The following is an 18,125-nucleotide window of genomic DNA, read 5'->3' on the forward strand; positions in this document are numbered from 1 at the left end:
ACATTGGAGGAAAATTAACACACCTAAAGAGAGAGAAAAAAAGAAGCAAAATCAACAAAGACAGACGGCGTGTTTCAAACACTTGGCAACCAAAGTTGACACTGTCTTAAAAGGGAACACGTAAAAAGTTGCCTGTTTGAGCAAACCTTACAAGCATTTGGTTCACTCTAGATCAGAGTAACAAGTGAAACGTCGATCGAAAAGATACAGAAGAATAAACGACACGAACAACGAAAATCACTGGTCAAAAGCGGCATCGAGAAGACAGGTAAACAAAAAGAACTCTAAATAAAACCTTATTGTAAAGTTAAGATATGCTATTCACGTCAAATTCCAGACCAAAGAAATACGGTTCAATACGATTTTTATTTCCAACCTTACTGTTTTCCTCATGTGACGATCCTTAATTCTGTCTGTTTGGTCTTGTTCGGCCTCTGTTCGATTCATTCCGAATAATTTAGGTAAACAAATCGGGCCTAGGACTTAGGGTCTCTTAATCTGACTAGGGAACTGCTTCCTGAGTAATTATTTGGTGAAAGCTATCTTTTCATCCCTAATATTTAAAGGCTCTACTCTCTCAAAGATGTCATATACCTTAATTAATATTTTTTTGCTTTCGTGCTCGGCCTTAATCTCAACACTACGTAGGAATTTACATTAAAATCAATTCGGTGCTATTGCATCGACAATGTATAAAGAAGAGAGTTATGGCGGTAAAAAGCAGTAAGTTGAAATTACATTCTTAATACGATTGCCTAAAACTTTCCAATTCTCCAGTTGTTTCTAACATGCAATATCGGCTACATTTAACAACTGTAAACGTTCTGTCGGCAGTGCAAACTGGTACCTTTTTTATTAGCATCCCTTTGATAAGTCGGTCGTAATTCAAAAACCGCGCTCAGAAAATTGTGCATATTAAAACTCGCTTTCACGGAGGGCAATATTTTTCCTTCGACTTCAGTCCATAACTAGTTTTTCGTTCAGTACCCCATGGTTGAATAATTTTAGTCCAGTCTGAAAACTTGGTTCAACCGCCACAAGAACTAAATTTAACAGGTAAGAGCAAATCATACTATGATCTGACAATGTCCATCGTAGTTTAACACTTTCTCAAAGATCACATCGATAAATCAACTCCTTGGCAAACGACATAATTTGTGCTTCTTACTATTGTTACAGTAAATCCATGATATCAAAAAGAAATTTTTATCCCAGGAAATATTTCTGTACATTGTCAATGCTAGAGTCAATTGAAGAACAAATCAGGAGCCTAAGACCTTGTGAAGTCGCCAAGTCCCTGAATTTGTCTAACCGTTTTTAAATATTTGCACCTAATGTGAATTCAAAATTTTTATTAAAAGTAAAACGCTGAATGGTATTGATGGCAGAATATATTTTAAAATATACAAATATGATATCAATAAATATCCATCTTCACTGAGCCTCCAGAACGGAATTATAGTGCAAGGTAAATTATATTTTTTCCCAGATTTCACGCCATGCCATGTGTTTGCGTCAGGATAATGAGTAAAGTCAAAATATATCTGCCTGTTTCGTAATCACATGAACGCTCCATCAGAAACTTAATCTCTTCAATAACTCGGCGTGGTAAAACAAACCGTGCAGAAATTGCTAAAATTGAATGGTTATTGCTGATCTTGCCGGTTTTTCAATTGTTAAACTGCCAAACTCACCAAAGCAAACACCACTTTACTTTTGAGGTATTTACAAACGTGGGCTGGGAAGTACTTTACCTGCTTCTATTTAAATTGCAGTAACATATTTTCTTCCCCGATCCTTTTTCAGGAACAAGGAAAATGGCTAACCAATCAAATCCAAGCATGGTTCGCCCCCCTCCCCTGATTGATAATGAAACTTTCAGAAGAGAGGCAGTTATCACATGGTGTGCCTTTTACGTCCAAATTGCTTTCCTTGCAGTCTTTGGCAATGGACTAGTTGTGGCATCCTTCATTCGGTACTCGCGACTACGTACGATAACAAATTACTTCGTGGTCAGCCTCGCTGTGGCAGATATCTTGGTCGGCCTCGTCTCCATACCCATATGGATCTCAATGCTACTTTATTCAACAGGAGGTAAAACGTTAGGGAACATTTACTACATCCTTGACATCTTTGCCGGTACCTGCTCCATTCTGCATCTCGTGACCATCAGCTTAGAGCGCTTCTTTGCTGTGGTTTATCCAATTCGTCGCCGAAACACCTCACCCAAAGTCTACTATATATTTTTGGTGGCCGTGTGGATTATTCCAGCCGCAGCATCTCTATCTGCACTGGAACTAAGGGAAATCAACCGCAAAGCTAATATGATGTTTCTTTTCATGGGATTCTTCGTAATTCCATTGTTGGTCATTCTGTTCACTTACGCAAAGATTTGGCTCACGGCCAGGAATCGAATACAGCCGGCTCGGGACAGTTCACGATCGATAAAACGTGACATGCGTATTGCAGTTACCATTGCGTTAGTTATTGGCTTTTTCGTAATTGCCTGGTTACCTTTCTTTACAGTTCAGTTACTAATAGTGTTTTGCGAGTCATGCAAACCCAGAATTTACAACACCGACCTCCTTTTGTTTGTAAAGTATATGCATTACAGCAATTCAGCGATCAATCCTATTGTCTACGCTGTGAAAATCCCAGAGTTCCGTCGAGCCTTCAAGCAGTTAGTTTGCTGCTGTGATAGCGGAACCCCATCCGTCACAGAAATTGTATCAGGAACAGACATGCGTGTCGCCTCACATACCTCTCACGAAAGAGCTTTGTCGCATTAAAAATATAAACATTTCAATACAAAGATTCCATATCCCAAGTTTGTGGTCAACTGGCAGGAATATAATTCAGATATTTTCAAAGATTGAGAAATACAACAATGAATATTTGAGTAGTTTCAGTTTAAAATAAATTTCCCATGAGCCAAGAAACTAACTGAGCCCGCCACATCATCGATACATATCTGCTCATTGAGATTCGTTCCGAACTCCATCGGATAATGATTAAGAGGTGATATCGTATGGGTGAAATTGCTGATAAGTAATGTAATGACCATGAAAGTGCGGAAATATTAACTTGCAGCTGTAAATCACCTCTCGAAAATTTTTTAAAGAAACTACTCGTTAAGCAGAAATGCTTTCTCACGGGAAAAATGATAAAAGATAAGCAAACGCAGCAGCGGAAAATGTTCGCTTCCAGGTTGATTTGAAAGGCTCCCTTGCTCTACCCATTGTGGAAAAATCAAGACCTCCATGAATACAATGAGGGGCGAACTTTGAAGGTAAAATTTTGCAAATGTAACTTCAAATGTTGTCAATAATACTAGTAAATCAATAAAATTAATTTTGAAATATTGCTACATATATGATATAAGTTTAGTTTTGTTTTCAGCCGGACTGAGATTAGTCAGAAGCTCTTACATAGCTTTACATCCCTTCTTGTCAACTTTACTCTACCAGTTGTGCGAAATATATTTAGCGTGAAGCATCATTCTGTCCGTGGTACGTATATTTACATTGTCAGTTGTTTGTATTACCATATCAATTGTATACAGTCACACTGTCAGTTTTAAACCTCACTCGGTCATTTGCATTTTAGGCACTTGTATTGTTAGTTGTAAACATCAGGCGGTTAGTTGTAAGCTCTCATCCAGTGCGGTCAGTTTTACGCACTTATTCGCTCAGTTGAAAGCATCACTCGCTGCCAGTTATATGCATTTAATCGGTCGGTTGAAAACATTTCTCTATCAGTTATACTTGGAGCAACACTCGATCACCCAATCGCTAGGCACTTGGTCTAACGAAGACCGTGCGCCATGTCCGTGCAGCCCTCTCACTACGATGAATAGTGAACTCCACACGATTTCACGCTTACTTCGCACGTAGACTTGATATGCATATGAAATTTTCCAGTAAAAGGCATGTGAAAAGCAGCTGAAGATATTTAAAAACTTTTATCACTTTCAAACGGTGTTTCCACATTCTTTCCTCTTTTCAACTGTTCTGTAAGCATGTATGTAAGAAGCTTGCTACCACGCGAGCGCTTGAGAGCCAAAAGGACGAATTGTGACTGAACAGGCCCAATACCTCCATCGGAGCGTTGGAGTAAGAAAACGCATGCTTCACACGCCGATCGTACGGTTCGTCATAGTTTCTCCCAGGAAATCAAGTACCTTATCGAGCGCTCATTGTCAGTATGGAGTTATCCTTTTTTAGAATAACCGGCGGTAGGAGTCCTTTTTTGTACTTGGAAAAGACTATCGGACAAGGAATATTTATAAAAATATTTATTGGACTTATGGCGCATAAAAGCACTTTCTCATACTATTGTAAAACAAATCTGTTTTCCCGATGACAATGTACTGTTTTTATTATAGTTATCTCTATCCAAGAACTGAATGCATAATGAAGTATGGGGCTGTGCGGAAATTTTACCCCAGGAAATTACCTAAAGGAACAGAAGTAAAGGAACAAGGAAATTTCTCGGCTTTACCGGCTTACGGTTTATTCAAATTACTATCGCGATTACGTAAGAGCCGTTTTATTCTGCGACGTTTGATTGACAGCCCATTCATTCAAATCCATTTGCAATTTGCATATTGTTTTCGTTTATGTGACCTTGTGTAATTTTAGCTAACTCGTGATAAACCTACCTATTTACCAGTCACGAATGTAGTTTTGCCCATATATAAGAAGTATTTCCAGGTTGAAAGCCAAAAGCGACAGGTACGCGCAGCGATCGATTGACTATTGAGAATGTCAGAAAAGGACAGTAATGGCGCTATGGTGGACAACAGTAAATCCTTCGCGAGACCTGAAGACAGCCGCGCTGCTCTGGTCGAGCCGATGGCGATAGAGGAGCACGAGGTAGTCGTCGAGGATGACCGAGAGAAATGGGGTAAAAAATTGGACTTCATGCTCTCGTGCGTTGGTTACGCGGTGGGGCTGGGCAATGTTTGGAGGTTTCCATACTTGTGCTACGAAAATGGTGGAGGTACGTGATATAGCGTACATTCTTTGCGTAAAGTGTTGATAAGTTACCCCGCACAATGTTTGAACTTGTTCCCTAACTCAAGGGTCTTCCTTTGATCACAGGCTGTTTGGCTTTCAGAATGTTTCACGTCGATTTCAAGCCGAAACGCTTAGATTAACAATTAACAAGGCTTACGATTTGAACGCGTCATTTTCTGGGATCCCTCTATTTCTTAATCTAATTTGCATAAATGCCCAGTAGTGTGTTAGAAATAGCCGCTCGTCAGTTTGAGCGTTCTTTGCGACTAAAGGAACGAGCAGAATAAAAATGCAGCCGGATATACTTTGTCGTTGGATGATTCTCCTTTGTAAGCGAAAGTATCCTAAAATTCTACATCAATCTTTGCGCCGCTTCTACCGGTGATCTTTGTTTGTGTAAATTAAATAAACAGTAGGAACTCAGAAAGCCGGGACTCCACGGTAGTATCGATTTCAAAACTGAAATCGCTCACAGTTTTGTAGATCTGCTAGTAGTTTTAGCAGATCGATTTGCGTGTCATTTTCCTTGAGTTGTCAATTAATTATGCGCAAGGTTGGGCTGTTATCATCGAGACCAGTCTAGAAAAAAAAAGTATCAACGTAGACGTAACTTTGATCATGTTATAATAGCTGAACGAATTCAGACAGCATGTAGCGACGTGTCGACATTTTCTCAGAGATGCTTTTTGTTTTCGGGTTTTCGCGCCCTTGGCGCATCACTAAGTCGACGTGGAAACAAATCTACAAATCCACAGTAGCGAGTAGCAAAACCGCTACGCGTGATTTGTTGATAAGTGGGCGTCTAGTGAACTTCAATAGCAATCTTTACATTGTAATTGTCTTTTGCCCATCAAAGGGTTACAAATTAATGCAACAGTCATTAAGACAATCAAGGTGATTCGAGAGACTTCCTTCCTCGTTCATTTTCTAATACCTCTCCCATTGAAATGTGTTCTTTTGTTGAAATACAAAGCCATAAGGCAGGCGTCTAACCCTCTTTCAGACAGTTGGAAGCAACTTGATACTTGAAACAAATTCGTGACTGCTGGGTCATCATCGAAACCCGAATAATTTCGTGAGTTACTCGAAAACTGAAAGACATGAACTTGTTTAACTAATTGGTTCCTTCGCACGATGGCAAGGTCCCTGAACAAATTTTATGAACGATGGGCTCGAGCCACCCTCTCTCCTGCCTACCCCTCTCACTCTCACCGACTTGGTTTCATCGCCATCCTATAGCAAGCTACTTTATCCCCGCGAAAATTTAAACGGTAGTACGAAAGTTTTAAAAGCCATGATAATACTGTAAGATAAAAAATTACATCAAGATGGATATTTATCGCCAAACTAAGTCAACAAAGAAGCGGAACTCTCAACTGTTTACAGGTGGACGGAAGCGTTACTCAGGTCCTTGTCACGCCCCCAGAAATCTACCAATCACAAATTTTTCTATTAAGAGATTGAATGATTTGCACTTCATATGAAAGTGCTTCTTTTTCTTATAAATGAACAATCCATGATTGCAAACAGAAAGCAAAAAAAAAGAGAGAGACAGAAATCAAACTCTGTTGAAAAGAAATATTTGCAGCACCAAAAAATAGACATTGTGGAATTCATAAAATTTATTGTAACCTTGTGTGTCACACTTCTCTGAAATGAGAAACAAAATATTGGTCAATGATACTGATACTCACCTGTTATATTCGCGTATGACACGACTCAGGTGTTATATTTCTCTTTAAGACCCTGCTTGAACTGCACACCGGCGAATGCCTATGGCATCCGCTAAAATTCTTTAACTTGTTTCCCGATCTTTGTTAATGTATCTAGTGAGGAGTTCCGTTGGATTACTAGAAATGCCCGAGACTGAAAATTTTCCTCTGCGATTGACCGCGAGTTTGCAACCAGTTTGGCCGCGAGTTTTGATATTTTCAAGATGGTTTTTCCGTTTCATCCCGATTGAGATTGACCTTTAGGAGCTCAAAATGAAAATAAAAATTGGTTTATCCGTCAACGTGTGTTCATGGGAATATGAATCACGCAAGAGGAGTGGTGAGCACAAGGGAAGGGTAAGAGTTGCTCGAGGCATTGCTCGAGGCGTAGGTCTTCATTTTCCACTTTCGAAATCGGGTAAGTTATTCAACAGCTCTTATTTCAACAGAGCTTGTGTTGGTCAAAAGACAATTCATTTAACATTCATGTCGCGCTGTCTTTCTCAAAGTTGTCGATTTGTTTCTGAGAAAACCGTTGCGTTGACAATGTTTACAAGCGATTGTCTCATCCGTCAGCTGTGTTCATAGAGATATTCATGAAGCTAGACTTGCCCGAGGCTACGCCTCGAGCAACTCCAAGCCTGGTTCTCATTTATGGGGAAAATCCCATTTTACTGTTTCCCGAAAATTCCAGAATTTGTCGATATATCGAGAGAACTACAGATTTCTCCCCACGCCATTTTTATTTTAAACTCGGGTTATTGTGTTTTTTGTCGCACTTTGTAATACCTGTTGCACTTCGAAGAAGCGTTCCCGACTTTCTCGATTTCTCATCAACTATCCCAGACAGTCGGAAATCCCTACGATTGCGAGTTTATCGAAAAATCTGGGACGGTTGCGAAAAATTTGGTGTTACGATTGAATTTAAGTTTATTAATATCGTAACGACATATATTGATGAAAAATCTAAAGATGCGAATTGGCCCTTTGGGGGAGTCCATTTAGACTTGCGAATCTGAAGTGTTTCGAAAGTATCTTTGCTCGAGGTGTTAGAATCATCCTCTTTGTCGTGAAAATAGGCTTTCAATTGAACGCAGAGAAGGAATTTTTCAACGTCTTGCTTGGCTCAAAATTCGTTGGTTATAGCAACATAATATGTTGCTATAACCGACGGCAGTTTGCAGCCTTTCCCTACATCTAGGTAGTTCGGAAAGCCGCAAAACTCAAGAACAAAATTTATATTTCAAATCGGTAGGTAGCATATAGCAGCTTGCGGCCTTTCCCTACATCTAGGCAGTTCGAAAAGCCTCAAAACTCTAGAACAAAAATTTATCTTTCAAATCGGCACTCTTAATCCCCACGGTATCAACGGGTGCTTTTCATTCAACTAATTTATTCTTTTTTTCTCGCCACCATATTCTCACCGATAGCGTAGCTTCATTTTCTGCATATAAATATACACACAACCCACAATTCCTCCATTCGCTCTGAGGAAGGGCTAATGCTCGAAGAGTCAGCTTTGAAACCATTTACGATGGCCAATTTTTGTTATCAACTCGGTTGATAATACAAAATTACCCAGCTCACTCCCAGTATACAATCACCCCTCTACAGAAACAATTAAGACCGACTGTCTTTACCCGCTTCCTGATCAAGGCTGTGGGTTTTAACCAAGCATCTTAAGAAGCAAACTGAAGATATCGATTGGCAAGTGGTCGGCGCGCTGGGGTCTGTATCAAGACTACGTTCCGACACTCGCTAGGTCACTGTGAAGTATTTAATTCACACAGTTCGTCTCCTCAGCACTTGAATAGATTGCAGACTTTTACTACATTACCACGAATGCACTTTCGCAATAAATAAGATGATGATAATAATAATAATAATAAATCAAATTTAGCAGTTGACATTCCACGAGATGGCTCTTCTTCTCTTCTGTTTCCTGGTCGAATTGGAATCTGGTTTTTGTGGAGGGAGTAAAACACCCTCGGAGCAAGGACGGGAACCAGCAACAATCTTAACCCACATGAGACACTAGGTCCGGGAATCGACCCGGGCCACAGTGGTGGGATGTGAGCGCTCTCACCACTGTACCTGCTACTGCGCCATCCCTGTTTCTCCTACTAGAACAAACACAAAGGCAGTATCAAGTAAGGAGTTCATTAACGAGTAATGGGCTCTAATTAGGAGTTAATCCCGCAGGGAAATGTTCTCATAGATTTCGCCTTTTTCTCAACTTAAAAGAAATTTTTCGTATTGATTTGACAGCAACTTTCTTGATACCATACTTTGTGATGCTTGCGATCAATGGGATCCCTTTGTTTTATATGGAACTGGCAATCGGTCAATACCTGAGTCTTGGAACTGTTGGAGCCTGGACAGCTCTCTGCCCTATGGCCAGAGGTGAGCCTTTTGGTTATACTGCAGTTAATATTTTTATTATAAAACTCGAAATAACTCAGATAATTTCTTTACAGAGTTATTTAATATGCTCAAGATACAAAAATGTTCGAGCTTCCAATTGAAAGCAAAGATTAAGCTGAAAGGCAATAAGTTAGATATAAAACTTAGACCATTTTGCTTGGGTTTTGTTCTCGTAGGAATTGGATTTGGAATGATTATGGTTTCCTTTCTGGTGTCCATTTATTACAACATGATCATCGCCTGGTGCCTTCTCTACATGTTTCAGTCCTTCAGAAAAGACGTACCGTGGAGAACATGTGACAATACATGGAACACTCCTCTTTGTCAGTAAGTAGGAAAGTAACACCAAGAATTAATATTGGTCTTTTCTGTTTGTTTGTTCTTATTGTTTTTCGTTTTTGTGGGTGTTTGATTTTCGTTGTCATGATTGATACCTGCCATAAAAAAGTGAGCTTGCATATCATACCGACTCAAATCGCTTGAGCAGTTTTTATCCGTGCTTTATTCTGGATAACATATTCATCTAATTTTGAAAACTTGTTTGCCCCATCTTTTGTTTTCATCCTGACAGAGCAACGGGAAGAAATATCTCATTGAACTGCACAGGTCTAGGCCTCGCCGCTGACTGCAAGAGTACCAGCCCATCTGAAGAATTCTTTAAGTAAGAGACATTACCCGAGTAAATTTTATATCTCATAGTTTCAAAGATCATCAGCACTTGCCCTGATGACGTATTCCGCTCAGGTTGTCGAAAAAAATTCGACGACACCGCAACAGAATTACAGGATTATGCTCACTTAGGGGTACATGCACGTTTAGGTTTGCGTATCGGCGGATTTGTGCTAAAAAAAAATCTTTCAATAGTTCGGGGTCGAGAGAAATATAAAAAACCTTTCCGTCTACCTAAAAATCAGTTTTTAAAGGTATAACGCTCTCTTTGACAGGGAAAGAAGACTTTAGATAAAATCCAAACGCTGTAAATGAAAATCACATCCCTCTAATCTGAGGGATCAAAATACTGTATTTTTATAACAGGTTTTCGGTATTCCGTTTCCTAGTTTTTTTTTCTCGGAATAAGGAGGTCATTCCCTTAAAATTCGAGGATGTTTTCCGCAGTCCATAGTATTTTCAAGGATGCCCGAAGGATTGGCTTTTTCTGAGATCCTGCTCCATATTCTAGCTCAAAAATAATGCGCCGATCAGTTCGAAGCAACATTCCCCCACCCCCCACTCCTGACATTTGAACTTTTGAACATTGGCTCGTTCGAATTTCCGCCCTCCCTTTACCCCCCACTCAACCCGGGGCCGAAATTGCGCTCATATGCCCCACCCAATATTTAATGACTCTTTGTGTGATCAACAAGTGTTGTACAACTTAGAAAAGTCACGAATCAGTTTTCGGTACTGCCGTTGGGATTTCCACTTGTACGCATCTTTCTTCGATGTAAAAATTCTTCCTAAGCCATAATCTTACGAAATCAGACTCTTTACCTTTAAACGCCTCCATTAAATCACGTGTATACGCTGGAAGGACTTGAACCTTCCTACCCCACCCATGAAAAGCTCAAATTCCCCACCTATCGGGCATAGACAACGGTCAAATGCCCGTGGGTTGCCCAAGAGGGATGTTAAAGATTCGAACTGATCCACCCATAACTCTTGTACAACATAGATATCAACATGACAAAGCAGAACATAAGAATTACCGTGATAAATTTTCCGGTACGGATTTGTTGACGACTTTTTTTTCCTTTTCCTTTTCCTTTTTTTTTGTCCTTTTTCCTTTTTTCCTCTAGCAATAACATCCTGAAGATATCCGAAGGCTTGTCTGACATCGGGGATGTGAGTTGGCAAATCGTCTTGTGTTTGATCCTTGCTTGGGTCATAATCTACCTTTGCCTTATAAAGGGAGTGATATCCTCTGGAAAAGTAAGTAAAAACTAAACATTGTTTGGGGAAAAAAAAGAAGAAAACGTGAAAAAAAAGAGACAAAATTCAGCATGTTACAAGCGTGACTATTGTTAACAGACATATGTTATTGTTAAGAATGTAGAAAATTGGCGGTAAAGTTAAAGGTCGGCCTGAAAAGCCGAAAGATAATGATTATTTACCGAAGTGGAAGTGAAAAATTACTTCTTACTAATCTAACGCGAGGGCCGTATTGGGCAAAATTCCGACCAAGAATAGACCAATGAAAACACTCGAATTTACTTAAAGACAACCTTAGACGCATGGATTGGTCTCTTCGGCTGCTCGGAGGTAAGTAGTGCTAAATAATCACCTCCGACCTAGCCAATCAGCGCGCGCGAAAAGCGCTGTTCTTCTTCGAGTTTTATACTAATTGAAATACGTCCTAACCTGGATGAGGCATAATTTAGCTGTATCATGGAATGTATTACAATCTAAGAGCTAGAGACCTAGCCAATCAGCGCACGCGAAAAGCGCTGTTCTTCTTCGAGTTTTATACTAATTGAAATACGTCCTAACCTGGATGAGGCATAATTTAGCTGTATCATGGAATGTATTACAATCTAAGAGCTAGAGAGATCAAATCGTGATTAGAGGCCTTATCTCGTAGCTGATCCTACTCAAAGAAATTTTAGCCCTAAGGTATTTCTGGTCTCGCGGAAATGATGTGTTAAGTTTCTTTGCTGCTTTGGTAAAGAACGAGTGGATGGAAAGGATATAAAAACATGCCTTCCTCGACTCCCCAGCTTTCAGTAGAAAGTTACCTTGATTTCATACCTTCCTCCTTATACCTGACTGGAGGTCAATTTTCTCCTCCAGGTTGTTTACTTTACTGCTACTTTTCCATATATTGTACTTTTTATCCTGATGATCCGCGGTGCCACTCTGGATGGTTCGTTACAAGGAGTAAAATTTTATCTCAACCCGGAAATCGGCAAGCTGAAGGATCCACAGGTATAACTTCAATTTGGACTGTTTCCGTCAATTTTCAAATTAAAAGATGGCTTGACGGCTTTATCATTTGGCTTTTACTTGCTCGTCGTGTCTCACGATTTGAAAAATTATGCACTTTGCGAATTGTGTTTTAGGTTTGGGTTCGAGCTGCATCGCAGATCTTTTACTCCCTCGGAGTAGGATTTGGATCACTGATAACGTTTGGAAGCTACAACAGATTCAATAACAACTGTGAAAGGTAAGACTGTCACAGTTGTGGGAGATGTGATTGATGGTGGTTGTCTTTAATGAGAAAGGGCTAAAATGACAAATGGAAATCGCATCTTACTTTGAGACTGCCCAGTACTTCTTTCATGCAGTCACTCTATTCCGCATAAATCAGGTTTTTTTTTCAGTGGCATGCAAACATTCAGGCTCCACTAACGATTGTTGGAGTCGAGCGTCTTCAGACATACACTTAACATTTCTAACCAGCAAAGGTAACTGTTTTATGAGTATGGAATAGTGAAAATAGCAGTTGGTGTCGTTCCTTCATCACATCCCTTATAAAAGATCATTATGTCACTACACGTCCAACTGGCGCAATTCTTTGATCAAGAGTTGCATGAAAAGTACTCCACGATAAATGCGAAGGGGAAATGAAGCCCTGATTTTTCCTATTTTTCTTCTAATCCCACAGAAAGATAGGGAACTCTTACCTCAATAACAACAACTTCAAATATCTTCTCACGAAGCAAATATTCGACCTTTATCGCATACTTTTCACATAAACATGATTTCTTCTAAAGAAATAGACCATTGCCCACTCCCACTCGTCCCACTCGTCTACAAGCTCCTTATATACTCTTTTGTTATTCACAGGGATGCTATCATCGTGAGCGTAATAAATTGCGGTACAAGTTTCTTCGCGGGATTTGTAGTGTTTAGTGTTTTAGGATTCATGGCTAAGACATTGGATGTTCCAGTGGGCGAAGTGGTTACATCAGGTAATCAGTCGTATATGCTACATACGTCTATGACTGGGGTGGAACTTCGAATTCATCCTTTCCAAAAGCACGTACAATTTTTTTTCCAATTCTTCTGTAGTTATATGCGGGTAAGATCATTTAGCATGAATAAAAAAATCTAAAAAGCAAAACAGCCAGAATAAGCATGTAGTTAAGTATTCTCCAATCATCTTCGTTACCTCCCGACTTGATAGGGGTGTTTTCATGCAGGTATAAAAAAGGATCATCCAATCTGAAAACTGTATCCTAATCATTTCATAACCAAATTATAGTGTGATATACATATATTAGTGTTTTTATTGACATATATGTAGTTACAATTACTTAGTCTGATAGAAGTACCTTTTACGAATTTGTCACCAGGTCCCGGGCTTGCATTTGTGGGTTATCCAGAGGCCATTTCACAAATGCCTTTAAGCACATTATGGGCGATCTTGTTCTTTTTCATGTTGCTTACTCTTGGGTTGGACAGTCAGGTAATGTATTTGCATGATTGTTCAGTTGCTTGACAAAGAGATGGGTTTGGTAAACAGATACGTTTGAAAAGTAGTTACGTATGTAGGTAGGTAGCTGAGTACCCACGTGAGTGCGTGGTTCGTGCGTAGCTGGATAAGTTGATAGACGGGTGGTAGCCGGCATAGGTAGGGAGGTAGGTGGTTAGGTAGGTGGTAACTAGCTAGCTAGCTAGGAAGGTTAGTTGATAAGCTTAAAGACAGATCTACCTTATTTACCTAAGGGGTTTTTAAGTTGGGTTCAACCTGCCTAATCACTAAATGTTACTGAGAGAAGAAGTTGATGAATCATCACGTGAAGCAAATCCTCCTGAACTCATTTTACTCTCTTGGTCCTACAGTTCGCTATGGTAGAGTGTGTCGTAACAGGTCTTTCAGATGAGTATCCAAAATACCTCAGAAAGTACAAGTGGCTATTCCTCATCGCCGTCTGCGTGTTAATGTTCCTGCTCGCCATACCCATGTGTGCTGAGGTAGGAATCGACTGTTTGCAATTGTAAAGTTGTGTGATCTACGCATGCAAATGCTGAAATTCCATAGTCATATACCTGTGTCTAAGGTAACACTTTTAGACGATGAAGCATCATTGTATCATTGTACCCTGAGAAATATATGTAACACCTTACGCGACTACATACCATTTCTACAATTTGAAAGAAGAAATTAAGTGGTTATTGCGTATGACACATCAGTGATGTACACACCACGACAGTAGTATAAGCATGGAAACCTGAGTTTTATTGCCTTATAGTCTCATCCATCTTTCCGTCCTGTTTACTGGTTCTTAGCTGTCGCTTTGTTTGCCTTTTGTCTGTTTGTTTGCTTGTTTGTTTGTTTTGGCAGTTTATTCAACCTTCATCAACTAAAATGTCTATTTTTAGGGCGGCATGTACTTGTTCAACCTATTCGACGCTCAGTCAGGCGGCATCTCACTTCTTTTTATTGGATTTTGCGAGGCAGCTGTTATAGGCTGGGGAGTTGGTGAGTGTAGATCACAGAAGTTACTATTAACACTCCTGAGTATTATGCTGTATGTTACGGACCAAGCAATAGGATAGTAAGAATTGCGTTGGCATTAACTTCACTCACGTTTTGAAAGGGAAGATTGAATCAGTGAAGACGGTGATAGTGTTTTTTTTTTTTTTTAAGTTTGCACTAATATTTTTTTAAAATTGATGGTCTACGTCATTGGCTCTCTTTGCAACATAAGGTATTTTAGGTGGAGATTAGAACAAACTGCAACCACCGGTAGAGCACCTGCTTTCACTGATTCCTTCTGAAAACTTAATGGGCAAGGCAACTCTTCTGGTTGCTGTCTGTACACGTAGCAATTTTTTTTATCATTTTGTTATTATCATTTTAGGCACGCAGACACTCGGTGACATGATTGAAAAGATGATTGGCAAACGTCCTAATATCTTCTTCCTGATTTGCTGGAAATATATTTCGCCTCTTGCTACTCTGGTGCGGTATTCTTAGTTTGTTTGTTTCTTCCTTCATCATAAAATTTCCATGTTCGAGAATTTTGTCTATGGTTTTGGTCAATTTATGAATAGGATAAACCGTGCTGTCGTGAGTTTATCTTAGTGTTATTTATTATTATTATTACTATTGTTATAATTATTCAGGTGATTATTCTGGCGAGTTTGATTCAATGGTCCGGCCTCTCTTACAACAACAAGCCTTACCCTGCAGGGGGTGAATTCTTGGGGTGGTTACTCGCACTTGCCTCAATGGTGATGATTCCAATATTTGCAATCCTCCAGTACATCTACAACTCCAGAGGAACAACTGTACTTGAAGTAAGTGTCGGATACAACCTGCAAATTTCGAGGTGCGCATTCTTTGCTGGCTTTGATGGGGTTCATCCTCAGAGAAGAGAATTATCTATATTTAATTAATCTTGTCTCGTCGTTTATACAATATCTTCATTTTTCCTATCTACGACTTTTATATGGAGGATACTTGTTTGTTATTTTGATGTTGTTGTCACCGCTTTCCGAGCCATTTCAAAGTTGAGCGTAGACTTTTGGACTCATTTACAGAGACTGAAGTCGTTGCTTGTTCCAAATGAACACGCATTTAAAGAGGTTGAGGAGAAAGAGGGGATCTCACAGAAGAAGTTGTTAATTAAATGAAACCTTCCATCAGGTATAGTTTCTGGTTGTTTCAATAATTTTTTCAATTGTGTTTTCTTTTTCTACCTTACAAGAAGGCGGGGAAGGCCAAAATATCTAAGGTTTAGAATCTCTCTAACTCGCCTTACCGTACCACCCTACCCCCTTCCCCACTCCATATCCCCACACAACCCCCCTCACCTCCTTTTCCACCTCCCTCCACTAATTAGAACGTTTGGTTCACAATCAAAATTCGTTAAAATCTATGATCTTCTTGAGAATTTACGAGTAATAAGAACCCGATAAATTTGATTCAAAATGAATCGAGTGACCAGTGAAACAGCTCACTCAGTTACCTCAAATTTTTAAGGCTCCGCTACCTCTCTTGTTCGCAAAAGACCATATTAGTTTGAAAACAAACTAGAAGATAACATCAATCACTTAAAAATGTGTCACATTCAGGTACATAAAGACTTTCCAGTTTCCCTTACTCAGAAGCAAGACCATACAGCAATTCAAATTTTAAAAAATCTCATTTCAATTTCCAAAAAGACAAGTGATGAAGGCATTATAGAGAGGATGTGTTGCATTGGCCAGATGTTCAGTTGTCTGTCTACCTGTTTCTACCTTTGTTTAAATTATGTATTAACTGTGCGTTTTTTTGGAGTTGGTTCTAAAATGTTCCCTTTACGTTGGTTTCAGCCTGTATCCCCTATCCTGCATCATCTGACGTATTTGCAAAATGCACCTTATAAAAAAAATTTGGAAAAGCTGTTTTAGTCAGGTTATCTTAGAATTTAGTAGTACAATTGCATCAGGTTACCTTCTCTGTAAATATTACCTCGCACTTATAAAAGCTGCCAAAGCACTTAAATAGTTTCATGAAGGCTTAATATATAAATACGTTCGCAATTCCAGTACATGGTGTTGATTAGGACATTCGTGCAGGAATATAATATTAGAGATTTTTTAATAATTTTATTAATTAAAAGATAGGATTTCATTTTTGTTAGCAATTCTGGAGTGCCCTGAATTTCTCATTTGATTCAAAATGAGTAATTAATCTTGCCTCTTGAGCTGTATCGGTTCTTTTCCTCGAAATAGATGAATATCATCAACTGATACTCTCTCAAGGGTTTACAATACGTTAAGCTTCCTTAATTGCATGACGAATTTTTTTTGCCATAAAATGTAACTTGCAGAAATGATAGTGTGAGAATTAGAGCTTGAAACGATTTAAACGGATTAGGGATGCTGTGCTTAACTTACTTTTTTCAAGAGGCCAAAAACTAAGAAGCACCTTAGGAAATGTATAGATAACAGTATGGATAATGTACCTACTGATGTTAGGATGTAAAGGGTTTAAATCTATTCTAGTATTGACGTTTGGAACTGCTGTAGTTTTCTGTATTTTCATGAATTTTATAATTGGTGTGGGTGATGTTATTTGATGGTTCGTTAAATAAACCTTTGAAAAAAACAGTTTTGCATCTCTTGAACCATACTTTACCAATCCAACATCAAAAAGATAGATCTCACTGCGTGGGTGGGTGGATTTAAACGGTCAAGATTGAGACTCGATAACTTAAAAGAACTTCCACAGGCTCAATATATTTTTGGACTGACATGTTGTTTTATAACCCAAATCATAGTCTGTCTCGCTCCGGAAACCCCGACTGTTCTTTCATCGCCGCCGAGAATGAAAATTTCGAGCTTCAATAATTCATGTATTTGTTGCATTACATTTTTCACAATTTGCATTCTTACGCGATCTTGTACGTCCTCGGTGCACATAATTTCAACACTTTCACAAGTTTGAAAAAGTCGCGATTTTTTTTTTGGACACTTTTTTTTGTGTTGATTTTTTGTTTGTTTGTTTGTTTGTTTATTTCCAGAGAGAAAGTTTCGAGAGGGTGCAATATAAAAATTCCCTATTTCAAAGGCATTGACCAATCAAAAGCGAAATATTCTGTCTTGTATGTAATAAGCGACACGATAGAACATTTCCGTAGTCTGCCTTTTAAAAGTTTACAACAAACGAACTGCTGTGCATAACGTTATCGTAAAATTAGAAAAGAGAGGCTTTAACCAAAATCAATTTCAGGTATCAAATGTGCGATTTGTCTATGACTACTTGGCGTAGCGGGTTGAGTCTCTCTTGCCACTTATTCATTTCGCTCGCAGAGGATTGAAACAGGGATTGATTTATAATCGTAATGGGACTGGTGGGGGTCCAACTCGGTCTGTAATTATACGAGTGAATAACAAAATTGGACGACTGCGAAGCGGGAGTTTGATTTGTCAATTACCAATATGATTACAGACAAAACTGGACGACACAAATTCCTGTAACCAACTAATCATAACCATTACAATTTCCGAAATAAAAATACATGGAGAACAAATATCTCCA

General features: G+C 39.1%; 2 protein-coding genes across 4 annotated transcripts; both read left to right on the forward strand.

Annotated features, from left to right (window-relative positions):
- Positions 1-14: 14 nt before the first annotated feature.
- LOC131788225 (octopamine receptor beta-2R) lies at positions 15-3,752 on the forward strand. Of its 2 annotated transcripts, XR_010718212.1 has the most exons (3): positions 15-268; positions 1,807-3,289; positions 3,400-3,752. XR_010718212.1 is itself a non-coding variant. In XM_059105311.2 (2 exons), the coding sequence occupies exon 2, from the start codon at positions 1,818-1,820 to the stop codon at positions 2,787-2,789; it is 972 nt and encodes a 323-aa protein (XP_058961294.2). In that variant the 5' UTR covers positions 15-268; positions 1,807-1,817; the 3' UTR covers positions 2,790-3,333. The 2 variants fall into 2 exon arrangements, 1 of the variants encoding a protein (XP_058961294.2); XM_059105311.2 differs by lacking the exon at positions 3,400-3,752 and having other exon boundaries at positions 1,807-3,333.
- Positions 3,753-4,602: 850 nt separating this feature from the next.
- LOC131788187 (sodium- and chloride-dependent betaine transporter-like) lies at positions 4,603-17,194 on the forward strand. 2 transcript variants are annotated; one of them, XM_059105262.2, is made up of 15 exons: positions 4,603-5,001; positions 8,999-9,133; positions 9,331-9,481; positions 9,726-9,815; positions 10,951-11,083; positions 11,942-12,076; positions 12,211-12,314; positions 12,938-13,062; positions 13,447-13,559; positions 13,937-14,068; positions 14,477-14,576; positions 14,959-15,059; positions 15,224-15,397; positions 15,641-15,746; positions 16,415-17,194. In XM_059105262.2, exons 1-14 carry the CDS (start codon positions 4,764-4,766, stop codon positions 15,731-15,733), a joined length of 1,824 nt encoding a protein of 607 aa, XP_058961245.1. In that variant the 5' UTR covers positions 4,603-4,763; the 3' UTR covers positions 15,734-15,746; positions 16,415-17,194. The 2 variants fall into 2 exon arrangements, with proteins under 2 accessions (XP_058961245.1, XP_058961247.1); XM_059105264.2 differs by lacking the exon at positions 16,415-17,194 and adding an exon at positions 16,175-16,379.
- The last annotated feature ends 931 nt before the right edge of the window (positions 17,195-18,125 follow it).

This window comes from Pocillopora verrucosa, chromosome 1 (assembly GCF_036669915.1).
Source record: "Pocillopora verrucosa isolate sample1 chromosome 1, ASM3666991v2, whole genome shotgun sequence".
NCBI classification, from domain to species: domain Eukaryota; kingdom Metazoa; phylum Cnidaria; class Anthozoa; order Scleractinia; family Pocilloporidae; genus Pocillopora; species Pocillopora verrucosa.